This window comes from Micromys minutus (assembly GCF_963924665.1).
Source record: "Micromys minutus genome assembly, chromosome: X".
Lineage (NCBI taxonomy): Eukaryota > Metazoa > Chordata > Mammalia > Rodentia > Muridae > Micromys > Micromys minutus.
Genome location: NC_137970.1, coordinates 66,259 through 84,847, shown reverse-complemented (window position 1 = coordinate 84,847; position 18,589 = coordinate 66,259). Strand labels below are relative to the sequence as shown.

Here is an 18,589-nt window from a genome sequence, read left to right as displayed (position 1 = left end):
AATTTCATAAAGTCATCCTTAGCCATCAGGGAAATGCAAATCAAAACAACCCTGAGATTCCACCTCACACCAGTCAGAATGGCTAAGATCCAAAACTCAGATGACAGCAGATGCTGGCGAGGCTGCGGAGAAAGAGGAACACTTCTCCACTGTTGGTGGGGTTGCAAGCTAATACAACCACTCTGGAAATCTGTCTGGCGATACCTCAGAAAATTGGATATAGTACTACCTGAAGACCCAGCTATTCCACTTCTGGGCATATACCCCAGAGACACTTTAATACACAACAAAGACACATGCACCACAATGTTCATTGCAGCTCTATTTATAATAGCCAGAAGCTGGAAAGAACCCAGATGTCCTTCAGAAGATGAATGGATACAAAAATTGTGGTACATTTACACAATGGAATACTACTCAGCCACCAGAAACAATGACTTAACCAAATTCTTAAGAAAATGGCTGCATCTAGAGAATATCATCCTGAGTGAGATAACCCAGTCACAAAAGAACAGACATAATATGCAGTCACTGATAGTGGGATGCTAACCCCAAAAGCCTGCAATAGCCAAAAACCAACTCACAGACCTTATATGAAGCTCAAAATAAGGAAGGCCAGAATGTGGAAGCCTCCAGTGAGGTTACCCAGTCACAAAAAAACATACATGGTATGTGCTCACTGATAAGCAGATACTAGCTCCCATGGGAAGAACAACATTATCAACCTCCAGAGCTCCCAGGGACTAAAACACCAACCACTGAGCACACACAGAGAGACCCATGGCTCAGGTGCACGTGCAGCAGAGGATGGCATTCTCTGGCATCAATGGGAGGAGAGGCCTTTGGTCCAGGGAAGGCGTGTTTTTTTCTAGTGTAGGGGATGCCAAGGCACTGAGGTGGAGAGGGTGATAGGGAGACGGAGCACCTTCATGGAAGCAAGGGGAGGGAGGGAGACCAGAGTGGGGGAAGGGGATAATATTTGAAATGTAAATACAGAGAACATCCAATTAAAAAAAAGAAATCTGAGTGATCATCAAAATAGAGAAGAAAATTCTAATCACATTTGCCAGATGAAATAAAAAAAAATCCTAATTTATAAAATAAAGATAGTAAACAGAATACATATAAACTAAGCGTCCTATGTTCTTTCACCTGTAAGAAGTTGCATTATTATATAGAACTGAGACTAAAAGAAAAATCATGGAATTAAAATAAAATGCATGTTAAAAGAGAAAAACTGTGCTGGGAAGACAGTTCACTGCCTTAAAGGCTGACAGCCCTAGATTCATTTTCTATATTAAAGTTCCTGCTTCAAAAGTAACTCTAGATTGAGCTGAGTTAAAAAAAATACATTAAACAAAACTTTAAGTCTACATTTCCTATATTCAAAGGTTGGGTGATTTATTACCTGCACATATACTATAATTGGTATATTAATAATAATATAAGTAATATAAATGTTTTGTTCTCTCTCAAGGTGTAGTTACTAATCAAATTATAATACTAACAAGAATAGTGTCTACTACTTAAGATGAACCCCCTATTTATCCTAACAGCCTCCTTGAAGTGCAATATTTATACAAGATAACAGTTTTATCAGAGAGCATCTAACTTAGAAAAGTCAAGATTCATGGTATTTATTGTCTTTTCTTTACTCAATTAAGGAATCACTAAATAAGAAATATAGAAGAAATTATAATCCTGGATGACATATGATACGTCTATTATTAGTACACTTAGGATAATTGAAAAAAAAAAAACCCATGTTTGGTTATCTTCAGTGAAATAATAAACTGACAGCATTATGTAGAAATGAGGTTAGGTTCTTAATTTCTGAATACTCTTGAAAATAATTTAGATAGTAAAAGTAATAAAATCATAAAAAGGATAAATGCAGTCTCGGTAATCACATTGTAAAACATTGTGAGAGGAAAACACATATAGCCTGTTGTTTCTCCTGTTGCTTCCTAGCAATTATGACATTTTGGGCAAGGACTGTACATTTGCCTTTTACACTAAAGTATGCAGCTCATCTGATTACCATAATTTAGCCAAAATGACCAACACCTAACGGGCTGAAACAAGCTAGAGTAAACTGAATATGTTACAGATTTGATGGTGTAAGACAAGTGTCGGTGCTTATAAGTTGATCACCTGTATGCCCTGCCTGTAAATGTGCGCTTCCTCATCTCTTCTAGTGAGGATGCTTCAATGTATATCTGTTATACATCTTCCTGTATCCTAGAGAATACAGAATTTTAGGAGATAGAGCTTGCTTATCTCTAGCAATGCAGGATAAGATCTTTTCTGCATATTAATATTATCAAATATATTTTAGAAAAATAGTTTGGAATTATATTTGGCACTATGTATAGGTAACAGCAAAAGAACTGCTATAGATTGTATAACAAGCATAAACATCACTATTATTATAGTTGAACATTTAAAAAAATTAGAATCGCAAAGCATATTCCTTTCCGACAAAAGAGTTTGCAAAATTAAACCCTGTAATTGATTGACACAAAGCCAGTTCTTTTCAGTGTGCCTTAAATCAATATTTACCATTCTGTCCTATTTATACCAAGCAAAGTACAGAACTGAGTGAATGAGTTTTTTCAGAATTATCCAGAACAATTAAAGGATCTCTGATGCTATCTATTACGACGGTTAATGCGGAGCAGAATTAACGAGTTCAGATGTTGCTTTTTTTCTTTGTTACAGTGCCTCTTGTTTGGTGTAAGGCAACTAATTTATAGACAGGGACTACAGGACGGATTAGTCAGCTTGTAAAGGCAGGTGTTAGTCACAGTTTGTGATGTGAGCCTGACCTCCATCATCCACACACATAAATGTAGAATAAGGAAGCAACGCCACAAAATTGTTGTGTTATCTCTTACTTGAATGTTGTAGCATGCACACTCATACAGACATGTACACACACACATACAAAGTTACATTAACACACAGGGAAAAAAGAAACAAATAAATAATCTTATAGACATTTTAAAAAAATAAAATTTTAAAAAGACAAAGCAACACTAATCTCATAAGAAACATCATAGGCATTGGCCTTCAAAACATACAGTTATAACATTTAATATTCTAAAATGTATGCTTTTAGGTAATTATTCCTAAAATTTTTATTGTCATATATTTATCACACACAGTGATAAAGTTCATAAAGTTATTTCCGTGTAAGAATGTTGTTTATATTGGACGAATTCAACATTCTTCCTCCTGTTTTTTATCTCTTCCTTTCAGTTCCTTCTTTGACTTCCACTCAGTCTTAGTACATTTTAAGGTTTGATGTGTACCAGTACACTGTTGCCGTCTTCAGACACACCAGAAACGGCTGTCAGAACCCTTAACAGATGGTTGTGAGCCACCATGTGTTTCCCGGCTACTGCACTCATGACGTCCAGAAGAGCACTCAGAGCTCCCGACCCCTGAGCCATCTCTCCAACTCCAGTTTTAATAAACTCATGATCTAAGTTCATTTTAAGACAGAAGTTGTGTCCCTACATTAAGATAGTCACCCTAGTGATTGGGGGGTAAAATATAGGTTGATTATGACTTTGGCCCCAGTGTAAGCTGTCTCAACTTAAAAAAATAAGGAAACTTTTTATTCCCAACAGCGACTTGCTCCTGTATCTACAATAGGCCTATCATTATGCAGATGGTCAAGTCCATTTTATGAAATGAAGTGTTTGCATATATTATATGTATCTGCTTATTGTGCACTTACAGTTTTCTCTTTATCCTGTGTGATGCTCGGTATAGATATTAACAAATACATGCTATATCATGTTGTTTAGGGAATGTCAAGAAAAATAGCCTGTATGTGATCACTGTAAGTAAATATGTCCTAGACATTTCCTGTCTGTAGTTAGTTGACTCTCTACATAGAAAATCAGAGCATGTAATATCTTATCTTCAGTACAAAGCAAGGATCACAGAAGCTGGAGGTAACATAATGAAATGCTGATGCACCTTGGTTCCAGGTACAAAGCCATATGAATCTAAATGCTCACAAACCTGTAGCCCATTTACAGTTTTTGATATTCGTTTCACTGGTATATAATTGGTATACAAAAGGTTTCATATAAAAAGACAATTTGGAAACAGAAAGGGAACACAGTCTCACTTATTTGGAGCAGTACAGAGGCCTGGATATATATACTATCACTATCATTACGTTTTTTTGTTGTTTACTAAAACATCCTAAAATTTGCTCACTGACAAAGAGAATAAAGCTACTATAATATTCTTAAAATCATGTGATTTATTTAACATTTGAAGCTGTTTTCTGGTTTGTTAATCAAACTCCAAATTGTTTCTATGATTAGAAAATATAGTATATGCCCAGAAAATATAGTATAAGAAAAGTGCATGATGCCTTTATAATGATTACATTTATTTAATTCTCATTTGAATGGAAAGCCTCACATTTTGAAATTAGGAATGAGACTGAGTATATCTCTTTTTAAATATTCATAGGCAATAAAATCTATGGCTGTATGATTGATTTTAAAGGCTATTGAGTGTTACCTTACCTGTTCATAACTGAACCTATAAGAAACATTATGCAGGCAATAAAAACACCTTCAAGCCTCAGATACAAGCGTTTAATTGAGAAAATGGCTAAAAGGTCATCTTTAGATGAAATAGTAGTTTATAAAGAAAAATGTGGTTTTTTTTTTCCAGTAGCCGGGGATTAAAAAAAAAATGACTTAACAAAAAATTTACAGACAGTGAGGGCCGGGTCTCCACCACTGGGACTCAGGATCCGCCCGCAGGAGGCTGAGCTCCCAGATCACAGGTGCTCTTCCACCTGCACCAAGGGTGAGCCGGCGGCGCAGGCCCACCACTGTCCTTCGAGGAAGTCCCAGGAGTTCTTGGAGTGAAGGAAGCTTGTGCTCTCGGGATAAGGGTCCTTTTTGGCCTAGAAAAGGAGCCAGGTCTCTGCCATTAGGACTCGAGACCTGTGGGCAGAGGGCTGAGCTCCCAGGACAGCTTTGTAAGAGCTCAGACCTGAGCCCAGAGACAGCACTGTGTCCGTTCCATCAGAACCCACTGCCTGCCCACAAAGAGCCAAACACCCAGGAGCAATCCCCCCCTGAGCCCACGGCCTTCAGACCCACAGGAGAGACAAGCACCAGCCAGAGACAACAAGATCACCTACAATCACTGACAACAAGACGGCAAGAGACAAGCACAAGAACCCAAGCAATGGAAACCGAGACACACTGGCAACATCAGAACCCAGTTCTCGCACCACAGCAAGTACTGGATTTCCCAACACACCAGGAAAAGAAGATTTAGACTAAAAATCATATTTCATGGTGATGTTGGAGATCTTCGAGAAGCACATGAATAACTCACTTATACAATAACAGGAGAACCAGGAGAAATCACTCAAAGAACTAAAGGAAAACACAAACAAACAGGTAAAAATTGAAATAGATACAATGAATAACTCACAAAAAGAGACAACCCTGGAGATAGAAAACCTAAAAAAGAAATCAGGAGTCACAGATGCAAGAATCACCAACAGACTACAAGAGATGGAAGAGAGAATCTCGGGGGCCAAAGACAACATTGAAAACATTGACAAAACAGCCAGAGAAGATGCAAAAACCACAAAGCTCCTAAACCAAAAATGTCCAGGAGATCCAGGACAGAACGAGAAGACCAAACCTAAGGATAATAGGAATAAAAGGTGGTGAAGACAGGGCTTTACATACTTCACACCAAATTATTACAACATTGCAAAAAATTTAAAAAAAGGTGGTAAAGAATATCAACTAAAAGGCACAATAAATATCTTCAACAAAATCATAGACGAAAACTTAAGAACAAGATGACAATAAACATACAGGAAGCCTACAAAACTCCAAATAGATTGGATCAAAAAAGAAATTCTTCCTGATATATAACAATCAAAACATCAAATGTTCAAAACAAAAAAAAAAAAAACGAATACATAAAGCAGTAAAAGAAAAAGGTCATGTAACATATGAAGGCAGACCACTCAAAATTACACCAGACTTCTCAACAGAGACTATGAAAGCCAGAAGATCCTGGACAGACATCATACAGACCCTAAGAGAACACAAATGCCAGCACAGGTTACTATATCCAGTAAAACTCTCAATTACCACCGATGGAAAGAACAAGATATTCCAGGAAAAAATCAAATTTACACAATATTTAACCCCAAATACAGCCCTACCTTTAAAAAAGCAAAAAAAATAATTATGCAAGAAAACCAAAAGAAGAAAGACACAAACATAATTCTATATCTAACACCGAAAATAACAGAAAACAACAATCACTATTCCTTAATATCTGTGAAACTCAATGGACTCAAATCCCCCATAAAGAGATATAGACTATCAGAATAGATACAAAAGTAGGATCCAGCATTTTGCTACATACAGGAAACAGATATCAGAGACAAAGACAGACACCACCTCTGAGTAAAAGGCTGAGGAAAAAAAAAAATTCAAATCAAATGGTCTCAAGAAAAAAAGGTAGAATAGCCATTCTAATATCGAATAAAATACATTTTCAACCAAAAATTACCAAAGAGATAAGGAAGGACACTTTTTACTCATCACAGGAAAAACTCTCCATCCTGAACATCTATGTGCCAAATACAAGAACAGCGAGATTAATAAAAGAAACACTACTAAAGCCCAAAATACCACACACAATAATAATGGGAGACTTCAAAACCCCACTCTTATCAATGGAGGCAGAAACTGAACAGAGACACAATGAAACTAGTAGAGGTTATGAACCAACTGGAATTAAGAAACATCTACAAGACATTTAATCATGAAACAAACAACACCTCATGCACCTTCTCCAAAATTCACTATACAGTTGTTCACAAAACAAGCCTCAACAGGTAAAAGAAGATTGAAATACTCCCAGGCATCCTCTCAGATCACCATGGTCTAAGGCTGGTCTTTAATAACAACAAAGACAACAAAAAGTCCACATACACATGGAAACTAAACAATGTTCTACTCAATAATAACATGGTCAAGGAAGAAATAAAGAAATAAATCAATGATTTTTTTAAAGAATTAAATGAAAATGAAGGCACAACATACCCAAACCTATGGGAAGCAATGAAAGCAGCACTAAGAGGAAAACTCATAGCTCTGAGTGCCTCCAACAAAAGAAAAGAAAACAACCCCCCCCAAAAAATGGAGAGATCATACATTAGCAGCTTTACAGCACAGCTGAATGCTCTGAAACGAAAAGAAGCAGATACACCCAAGAGGAGTAGATGGCAAGAAATGATCAAACTCAGAGCATAAATCAATCAAAGAGAGACAAAAAGAAACATACAAAGAATCAACCAAACTAGGATCTGGTTCTTTGAGAAAATCAACAAGATTGATAAACCAGACTAACTAGAGGGCACAGAGAAAGTGTCCAAATTAACAAAGTTAGAAATGAAAGGGAAGACATAACAATAGAAGCTGAGGAAATTCAAGAAACCAACAGATCCTACTACAAAAACCTATATTCAACAAAACTGGAAAATCTGAAGGAAATGGACAAATTTCTGGACAGATACCACATACCAAAGTTAAATCAGGATCAGATAAATCATCTAAACAATCCCATAACACCTAAAAAAATAGAAGTAGTCATCAAAAGCCCCCCCCAAAAAAAACAAAACAAACAAACAAAAAAAAAAAAAACCCCAGGACCAGATGGGTTCAGTGCAGAATAAAATCAAACCTTCATAGAAGATCCTATACCAACACTCTCCAAACTATTCCACAAAATAGAGACCGAGGGAACACTACCCAACTCATTCTTTGAAGCGACAATTACTGTCATATTAAACCACACAATGACCCTACAAAGAAAGAGAACTTCAGACCAATCTCCCTCATAAAGTTTGATGCAAAAATACTCAATAAAATTCTTGCACATCTAATCCAAGAACATATCAAAATGACCACTCACCATGATCAAGTGGGCTTCATTCATGAGATGTAGGGATGTTTCAAAATAAGGAAATATATCAACATAATCTACCATATAAACAAACTCAAATGGAAAAAATATGATCATCTCACTAAATGCTAAGAAAGCATTTGACAAAATTCAAAATCCCTTCACGTTATAAGTCTTGGAAAGAGCAGGAATTATACTTCCTGTTAAAAACCACGGATTTTTAAAGAGGAATGACACACATGTCAAAAGAATTCACTCAATGCTGTAAAATCTAAGGTTACACTGAGCTGAAATCATTTTTCCTGTTACGTGAAAAGACTGTGTGAGTCATACATTTATAAAATATGGACTAAAGAGTGTTCTCACTGGTCTTCTATGGATTAAAGAGTGTTCTCACTGGTCTTCTTACCTCTTCATGTAGTTCCCTCCAACGAGAGTTAAACGTCTCGAGCTCCTCACTGATCAGCTCGTCCATGACTCCTCCATCTGTCAGGGTCTGTGCCAATAGGCGAATCTGATTTGGGTTCTCCTCTGAATCATGCATCATGTTCTCAAGAGACTGAAAAACACGCCGACACAGAATATTTCTTGTCTTTTGTGAATACACCGAATTTATAAACAATGCTCACTATCTTCTCATTCACATACGTTTGAGCCATAAACATTGTAAACCAAAATTCAATTTGGATAATAAAACTTGAAGAAATATTATTACTTTAAAACTACAAAAAATTCAATTTGGATAATAAAACTTGAAGAAATATTATTACCTTAAAACTACAGAAAAAAGTACAAAGATTGCCTGTGATTTTTAACTGAGATATCTATGCATTATATACTTTGAAATAATGGCTTATTTTCTCAGTGAGAGCTCCCTCTTTATGTTTTTTTTTTTAAATGATCAGTGTCATGCAGGTAAAGTGATGTGTAAACTATGTGTAATGAAAGCTCATGTGTCCAGCTTCTTTTCAAGGAAACCCCCTTACTTTTCACACTGAGTGTGACCCCAGTTACGTTACGACTGAAAGTTACTAGAAATGCCCAGAAGTTCCTTTATGCTCAGGTCGGGACAGTTGACAAAAATATCACCTAGTGATTTATGAAATGGTTGGATCATTGTCAATTCTGGGTAATTTCTTTTGAGGTGTGTGTGTGTGTGTGTGTGTGTGTGTGTGTGTGTTGAGAAAAAATGTTTTCTTTTGTTTTGGGGTTGTGCAGTTAAGCCATTCCTATCTTTCTATAGTTAACAGCTTTATAGTCCTTGACTGAAGAAAGTTTAGGGTTTTTTTTCTGATACAATGTACAAAGGAAATAATCTCAATGTCAATTTTAGGCTTTGGAGGTAATAAGCAACTCAGTATCATTTCAACAGATCTCACAGTTACATGTGTGTCAGCCATAGGCTTCAGTAATTCTTCCTATGGGTTTTTATTTACAAAAATATGAAACTGTCCCAAGAGATGTTTTTCTATCTTTTGTGTCTATTACGTTTCAAAAACTAAAAGTTTCAATATATTTTGCTCTTAGATTTTGAAGAAATAACAATATAGCTATTTCCCAGTTACATTTCTAAAATCCATAATAAAACTCATCATAACTTTAATACAAAATGCTAGCATTGACTTTTCTTATGACATACGCAATCCATTATGTGTTGAGAATATTTCAATTTTAAATTTTTTGACAGAGTATTTTTCTCTATGTCAAGCAAACAAAAGGTCAACTTCTTAAATAAAGGTAGACTGATTTTTTTCTCTCGCACAGACGATCTTGAAGGAGTTGTAGTAGGAAGAATATTTTTAAAATGTAATATAAAAATACAAGGTAAAAGCAATAATTAAAAATTAAGAATTTTGAAAAATTTTAAAAGTAAGGAAAGTCAGAAGTTTACAGCTTTGTTATCTCTGTCAAATACAAGTATATAAAATATACAAGTATTTAAAATGCCCACAAGAACAACCTCACCAAACAATCTCTTTACCTGTAATGGTCAATATGAAAGAAATAGTAATAATAAGGACTTCCTATTATTTCCTTAACATTCATCATCGATGCCTCGCTAGTCTCCTCTGAATAGACTATATTTCATTATCATGAATAATCAGACAAACAATGGTATTAACATTTTCCACATGTGTCTGATGCATTTTGATCACATTTACACCACCTACATTACCCACATAACAGCTCCTATTTTTCTCTTCCCTAATAATTCCCCTTCTATTCTCATATTCTGTTGGGTTATTTTTCTTTAGGTTTCACATGAACATGCTACTTCTTTTCTAAATTATTACTTAAAATATACCATCAAAAACATAATTTATACTTTGTATATGCAAAATCATAGTAAAACCTAAGTATGTAAATGAGTATTCTAAAAATACATTTGCATTTAAAATATATGTTAATGTCTTAAAATACTCATTAAAATTCTTTTAAATAACTTTATATGTTCCAGTTTAAAAATCGAAAAAAAACTTTCCATTAGCAAGCTGCACAACTCTACTCAAAACTATTTCATGCTAAGCTGTCTTTAGAAGTTTGTAGTAGATTTAAGCAAGTAAAGTAAGTACATGGAAATTAGAAAGAAAATAAAAGGAAAATCGTCCAAGATAAGAAGAAAAGACATTCTCCTTTAAGTCCGTGAGACCGGGAGGGATCCAAGACGAACAAAGGGTTTGCCTAAAATGTCAGGAGAGAAGGATGGCTAGCAGCCACACCCTTTTCCTTGTGTCTTAAAACATCATTTATTGGAACTGTTTTCAGTGCAGCATAGACCGTATCATTCAGATGAATTCACAACTTACTTGTAGCACGTTAGTGATTTCCTCGGTGCCTGCGGGAACCTTTACAGTGCTTTCAAGTTTCAATTCTACTTCATTGAGCCACTTGTTTGCTTTCTCTAAGTATGACAATAACTCATGCCAACATGCCCAAACTTCCTAAGAAAGAAAGAAATGTTGCAGATTAAATATTTTCTTATGAAACTAAATAGAAATCCTCCATATTACAATTTCAAAACTTGTAAAAATGGAGGATTTCTTTTTCTGCACTTCCCCTTTATTGGGAATAGATGATTTAAATTGCAACTAGGTATTTGTACACCTCATGCCTCTGTAATTATAAGTCATTAAGGAAACAGTTCATTACATGAATAAATTCAAGGATTAGTGATTTGCCTTTTAAAATTAGACATTCACTAACACTACAGTCTTAAAAATAGATATATCAAAATGTATGATAAGGTGCATGCCCAAGTTCCTCAAACATCAACAATTACACTGTTTTGCTACTTATAAATTCACCAAATAGGGAGAGTCAAGAACCCATCACTGACAACAAGGTCATGTATAAACACAACAAGATGGCAAGAGGAAAGTGAAAGAACACACCCCAGGGAAACCAAGACAACCTGCCAACACCAGAACCCAGCTCTCCCGTCACAGCAAACAGTGGAATGTCAAAGACTCCAGAAAAAGAAGACTCAGACCTGAAATCATACCTCAAGATGATGATAGAGATCCTTAAACAAGAACGTGAGGAAATGCAAAAAGAATCAGAAGGTTTTAAAGAGGAAACAAAAAAAAAAAAAAAAAAAAAAAAAAACACTCAAAGAACTATAGAAAAACAGAACCAAAGAGATGAAGGAATGGAAGAAGGAATTTCATATGGAAATGGAAACAATAAAGAAAACACTAAAAGAGACAACCCTAGAGGTAGAACACCTAAAAAAGAAATCAGGAGTCACAGAAGCAAGCATTTCCAACAGACTACAAGAGATCGAGGAGAGAATCTCGGGGGCCGAAGACAATATGGAAAACATTGACACAACAGTCAGAGAAGATGCAAAAACCACAAAGCTCCTAACCCAAAATGTCCAGGAGATCCAGGACACAATGAGAAGACCAAACCTAAGGATAATAGGAATAGAAGAGGGAGAAGAGTATCAACTAAGAGGCACAGTAAATATCTTCAACAAAATCATAGAAGAAAACTTCCCTACCCTCAAGAATGAGATGACCACGAGCATAAAAGAAGCCTTCAGAACTCCAAATAGGTTGGACAAGAAAACAAAACGGCAACCAACAGAGTGGGAAAAGAACTTTACCACAGGTTTGTGGAACATTCACACAATGGAGCTACTACTCAGCTATTAGAAACAATGACCTCATGAAATTCCGAGGCAAATTGATGGAACTTGAAGCTGTCATCCTGAGTGAGGTAAGTCAGTCACAAAAGAACACACATGGTATAAACTCACTTACAAGTGGATACTACGCCAAAAGGCTTGGAACACCCAAGAAACCATTCCCAGAACTTATGAAGCTCAAAGAGGAGGAAGGCCAGAAGGTGAAGGCCTCAGTTCTTAGAAGGGAGACCAAGACACTCATGTGCGGAAATACAGGGAAAAACAGAGGAGCAGGGACTGGAGAAAAGATCATCCAGAGACTGTCTCACCTGGGGATCCACCCCATTTGGAGCCACCAAACCGAGTCACTATTGCTGATGCCAAGAAGTGCTTACTGGAAGGAACCAGATGTGGGTGCCTCCTCAGGAGCTCTGCCAGAGTCACACAGATACAAATGAAGATGCTTGTAGCATAGCCTCCTGCATATTTGATAAAAACATTCCCACTGCAGCAAACTCTCACCCCTCCACTGGGAGAGAAAACTTGCATTGGTGCATACACAGAAGAGGTGATGTGGAAATTTAGTGCAGGGAAAACTTCTGGAAACCTATGAGTGTGACCTAGACAGGACTCCAAAAATGGAGAATTTTGAGCCTGAACCAACCTTTTCCTACAAACAGGTAAGGCATCCATAGGTGGTACTGGGACAACAACCCAGTCACAAAAGCCTTAACTTACAAACTATGCTGCCTGTAAGATGCACTGTGGCAATGGTGGCTCAGAGACTGTGGGAGCGGCCAATAGATGTCTGGTCTATGTTGAGGCCCGTAACGCGAGAGGTAGCCCATATCTGGCACTTATTACAATCAGAGTTGACAGCTGAGAGACATGGAGTAGAACTAAATATGACTTATCAACACCAACACGTCAGTGAAACGATTCCTAACAATAATCTGACAGATTGGTGCACAGCCCAGTTGTCATCTGAGAGGCTTCGTGCATCTGATGGAAACCGATGCAGAGACCTACAGTCAAACATTAGTCAGGGCTTGGGGCGTCCTGCACAAGATGGGAGGGAAGGACTGTTGAGAATAGTGGGGTCAAGAACATCATAATAAGACAGACCACAGAATCAGCTAATGAGTGCTCTGAAGGACTCGCAGAGACTGATGTGACTACCCGAGAACCTGCACAGGTCTGTGATTGGTCCTCTGCATACATTATGGTTCTGTAGCTTGGAGTTCTTGTGGGGTTCCTAACCGTGGGACTGAGGGTGTCTCTGCTTCTTTTGCCTGTTCCTCGGAAACTTTTCCTCCTACCAGGTTGTCCCGTCCAGTCTTGGTGTGCTGGTTTGTGTCTAGTCATGTTGCACTCGTTATGCCATATTCAGTTGATATCACAGAGAAGGAGTGCGTGGGAGGAGACGGGCATGTGTAAATAAATTTCTTATGCTTACTCTAAAAATATTGATGCATTCCAAACATTAAAGTATTTAAAATTTGAATGTATGAATTGTAGTATTGAGGTTTGAATTTTATAGTCTTTTAAAATCTAAGAAAGAATAGATTTGAAACTATAGACAAAAATATAGATATATGACTACAAAACAGCCCCAAACTAGATACCTAATACAATTTGTTATTGATTTAGCTATTTGAAAACTAAATTATTAAATTCTTATAATCAGTGAGGTGAGAATTAATCAAACATATGGTAAATGATTTAATTGTATTCATTAGGAGTTATTATACCAAACAAAATTGGGAGAAAGTGTCAAACTTATAGAATATAAACCTCAAAAATGTGATAATGTAATAATGTAAAATGCACGTTGCATAAATATGAACACACACACATATTCCAGTAAATATTAAAAATGGCGGCTGCTGGTTCCCATGATTCCTTCTGCTTGCTCTGACCAGTGCAGGTGCTGCTCTGTGACACTGCCTCAGCTCCATGTCAAGGCAGGTTCCAGCAGTTTCCCCTCTGCACGCCTCCAGCATAGCACCTCCCCATGCTGCTTTCCTCACAATCCCCTTGGTGGGCAGCCGCCACACCAGTTCTGCACATGCCCATTTCATGGCAGGCTTGGGGCATCCTGCCACCGCACCCTCTCTTGAATTAAATCACCACATGAAAGGAAACATCACATACCTGCAATTATGAATAAGCATGCCTACAAATGGATCTGAGGCACAAGCAGATGCAAACTTAAGAACCTAATATCAGACATCAGAATTATTCTAAATTAGACATGCGTAGGAAGCGATATAGACATGATCCTATAAAAATTGAGGAACAGATTATAAAGCAGGTTATTTACTGACTTTGTGGAAAATGCTCTTTTGGGGGATTTATAGATCATAGAAAAGACAATACTTGAAACTATAATGGAGAACTAATATAAAAAGAAACATGTCAGTTCATTAAGAAACTGCCACTATACATACATATGGTAAATGTGTGGATGAGGAATTCTAGCTTAAATCATTCACATGCAAATTTAGACTCTTAATTAATATGATTCTGACATTGAACTGAAACAAAAAGTGAAACAACTAACTTCCAATGTTTTGCATTTTCCCTTCAGCCGGGTGCACAGCCACTGGTAGTTGGTGGTCAAAGTTTCAAGTTCCTTTTGTAATGCCTCGTGTGCCGCAGGTGGGGCTTCCACAATCACACTGTTTACGGTTTCGGTAAGGAGTTTCACTTTAGTTTCTTTTTGTGTTGCCTCTTCCTTAGCTCTCTGAAAAGCAAATCACAATCTCTTAAGAGCAAGTCTATCACTTCCAGTATTCACTCTTATCCCGCACACCATTTCTTCCTAGTTGAATTCCTGTTAGGATAGTTCATGGCATAAAAACATGCTTCTACTAGTTCTTTCATTTCAGTTTTATGTATAATCAAAAACTTATAAAAGAGCGTAAAATTATAATAGATTTTTAATTATAGTAGCTCATGTAGGGTACAGTACCACACACATTTTCCCCTTTATTTTGGAGACAGATGAAGCTGAAGAAGGATTTCAAGACGATTCTTGAATATATAATATTTTGAGGCCACCTTAGGTAAAATGAAACTTTGTCTCAAAATAAAAATGATTCTTTTCTGTACAGGGATATGTACTTTTCCAACATGTCTATATATCTATAGACAGTTTCATCAAATAGTTAAAAAGTAATCATGTTTTAATAACGTGTTTGGAAATATTTAGAAAACTATAATCAACATCACTTGTAAATTATTCAGGTGAATCAGTATTGAATTTAGTGAAGATACAATTTAAGTGAAGATAGTAAATATAGAAATGTTTAAGGTTATATTTGAAATATTATGCTGAAAGGCAATTCCCTACTAATCAAAGACTTAACAAAAGTCTAGAAAGCCAAACTACACAGCTCTCGCTTCCCTTTTCATGTGGAAGAAAAATTTCTTCATAAAACTTAAAACTTAGACGGGTGAATTTGAAAGCTCAATTCAACAGCATAACCAGAGATATTTGGGTAAGTATTCCTTATATGTAAATATTTTCTATATACAAAACTAAACACCTTAAGGCACAATATATCAAACACTACTGGAGCCTTGTCCTGCCTCTAATGAACGTCTGATATCACTTTTTAAACAATAACTTCAGTCTTATTCTTGGTTTCCTTCTAGACAAATAAGTGCTATAGGGACGTATCTACACTCTGGCAGGAATCTAAGGAAAGACCTTGAGTTGTCCTTCAATACCATCTAACAAAACTGCTTCTGTTCTTTCGACATTATCCAGGATTCTCCTCCACGTTGTTCATTTTGCTTATTGTAAAGAGTTTTACAAACCAAAAAAAACCATATAACAAGAAGTAGTATAGTTAGCGACTGTTTAAACTTAAACTATAACGTGAAAGTACATTTTGGAGCACACATACACACACACACACACACACACACACATGAGAGGGAGGGGTTGAGAAAAAGGGGGAGGGAGGGGGAGAAGCTGTAGTTTAAATTCCTCCTGAGCTCAACAGTACCAACTATGAGTGTTTGAAGTACATGTTGCACATGTTGCCTGTGAAAGAAATGCCATTAGGTGAATAAGAATTGGACACAGAAAAGGGAAGAAAATCACCAGGATCCAGTGATAATCCTACACAATTTAGTAATGGCTGGACATTATTTCTGAAGGATAACTTTGGGAAACATGCCTCAAAATTATTGTTGCCACATTTCATGGAATTTGTGGGTTATATGCACATAATCTTCCAAAATTAGTTGAAAGGTAGTTCAGACAATATTCGTTCCCTAATATTTGTTGCCTGTCACAATGATTTGAAGGGAACTGAGGCAAAATCGTGTAGATTCTGGCTGGTAGAATTTGGTTCTGATGCACTTTATGGTTATTGTAACTAGTAGGATTTCAGTGCACACTATCAAACCTTTAAAAAATTAGATACTGACAAAAATATGTTCATATAGTTTATGCCAAAATGCCCTTAAAAATCTGTACATGTATCTCTGTTTTTTAAAATAAAGTTTAAGAAAAAAAGAATTTGGTTCTATATATAAACAGTGTGAACAGTTCATCAACAAGAGAGAGATAAAATTTTGTTTCATATATTTCTATTTCAAGAATATATTGTAATTAATTTAAGAATGGCATAAAATATGCTGTGTAGTGAAATATGAGGACACTTGAAATATAAAATAATTTATTTCGTGGATTTTAATTTAAATATTTGAAAAATTCAGTTCATTCTTACGAAATTTTTAAGCATCGCATGAGCTTGGGGTTTGTTATATAAATCCTATTTTTGCCTGCAGTATTCTTATAATTATCAAAAAAATCTCACAACCATTGGCCTATGAGCATCACTGGGAACAAACTTCAAACGTGTTTTGTTATTCTTGATTAGAAATTTGGGAAGAGTCAAACAATTTAAACAAACGGTTTTAAACTAATGTCTTTGTGTTTGTTATATATTGAGTAGTCCTGACTTCTGAGGTGGGGTGAGGAAGAAGTGTAGTAGTGTCTTCAAGAAATATAATCGCCTATATAACAAAATTGGCAAATTCAGTTAGGTTTGAAAAATGTGACCTACGTAACCTAATTACCATCTTCGTAAAAACGTATATTTTGGCTTTTCTGTGCATCTAATTTTGTATAAACCCAGTTGCTTAAATAAAACATTAGTAATATTTTGACTGAATTGTTCTCAAAGCGTAGTTGCCGATATCCAGTTGGAATTGTCGTTACACAAAACTTATTGAAGACTTATTATTTCAGACATGCACCAAAGGCTCATTGAATTCCAAATTCTGACTCTCGGGCACAGTGTCGTGTATTTTATTTATCATTTATCATTTATTGCTTTAATATATGAATCTATCTGAATGTCAGATGAGGAGTTGCAATAAATTTCCCTCTCTTTCCAGAATTCGGGTGTAAGAGTTGGAACTGGGATCCTCTAGCTTATCAATAATAACTTTTCCCACTAAGCCGTCGCACCATCTTCCAACTAAATTTTTACACAAATGTTCCAGGTGATCCCAACACCAATACCAGTGCTTTTGTGATTAAGCAAATGTATGTTTGCGTAATTTCTTTTCATTACAAATATGTAATATACTAAGATCCAGGATTGAAACTACAGCAGTGAAATGTTAATAGAGGAACATCTGCTAAGGTGGGATTCAGTGTCTTTTGTTTTAATTATGTAGTTACAGAATGTAATCAGTGATGGCGTTTAAAAATGGTTCAAAGCTCATCCAAACTTCCTTTAGGTCCTTTATGACAGGCGATATTTTTCTTTACATGTAAAAAATAGAATAAAATCAGTTGCCAAACAGTAGCAACATTTTTTGTAATGGAAGAAGGTTTTATTTTCCCTTATGGTTCAAAGGGACACGGCCCATCATGATGGAAAAGGCCAGGCAGGAGGAGAAGGATGCAGATAAAAACACTGCATTTGAAACTAGGAAGCAAAAAAGTAGATAAATAAATAAGCAGTAGTAACATTAAAATGCCAGAAAAAAAGTAAACAGGAGATCTCTGTTTTGTTCCCTAATGAGGGGGAGAGATGTCAAAATAAGTCTTTTGGTTTTTGCAACAATACAAATGAATCTGGTCTTCACATAAGCACAGGTCTGGAGCAAGCCCTACCATCGCGCAGCCGACGGTGACCTGACCTCAAGGAACTCCTTAACCGAGAAGCAGAATCTCAAGGAATCGGACTTTTTGCGGATTCCCCGAGCTGCTGTTGCCAGAGGCAGGCTGAGCCGTTCACTTTCAATTTTCCAGCATGCTGCACCAATTGCACAGTTAGACCAGTTGTTTAAACGTGACAAAGTGGAAAAACTGATTGGAGTGCTGCTCACTTTCTTTGGCAGGTATTATTATTATTATTATTATTATGTTGTTGTTATTATTATTATTATTACTGTTATTTATTCTTATTCTTCTTCTTATTATTTTCTTTCCCAGTTTGTCTTAGG

At 36.2% G+C, this 18,589-nt stretch overlaps 1 protein-coding gene across 5 annotated transcripts in view; it reads right to left on the bottom strand.

Moving 5' to 3' along the window:
- Positions 1-18,589, bottom strand: part of DMD (dystrophin) — a 1,259,848-nt gene that overhangs the window by 1,209,044 nt on the left and 32,215 nt on the right. For all 5 annotated transcript variants that reach the window (XM_080910294.1, XM_080910293.1, XM_080910296.1 and 2 more), the window contains 3 exons: positions 14,676-14,858; positions 10,791-10,925; positions 8,393-8,542 (listed from right to left, as the gene is read on the bottom strand). In XM_080910294.1, the coding sequence (XP_080766420.1) occupies positions 8,393-8,542; positions 10,791-10,925; positions 14,676-14,858 (468 nt within the window). The remainder of the gene's footprint in view (positions 1-8,392; positions 8,543-10,790; positions 10,926-14,675; positions 14,859-18,589) is intronic.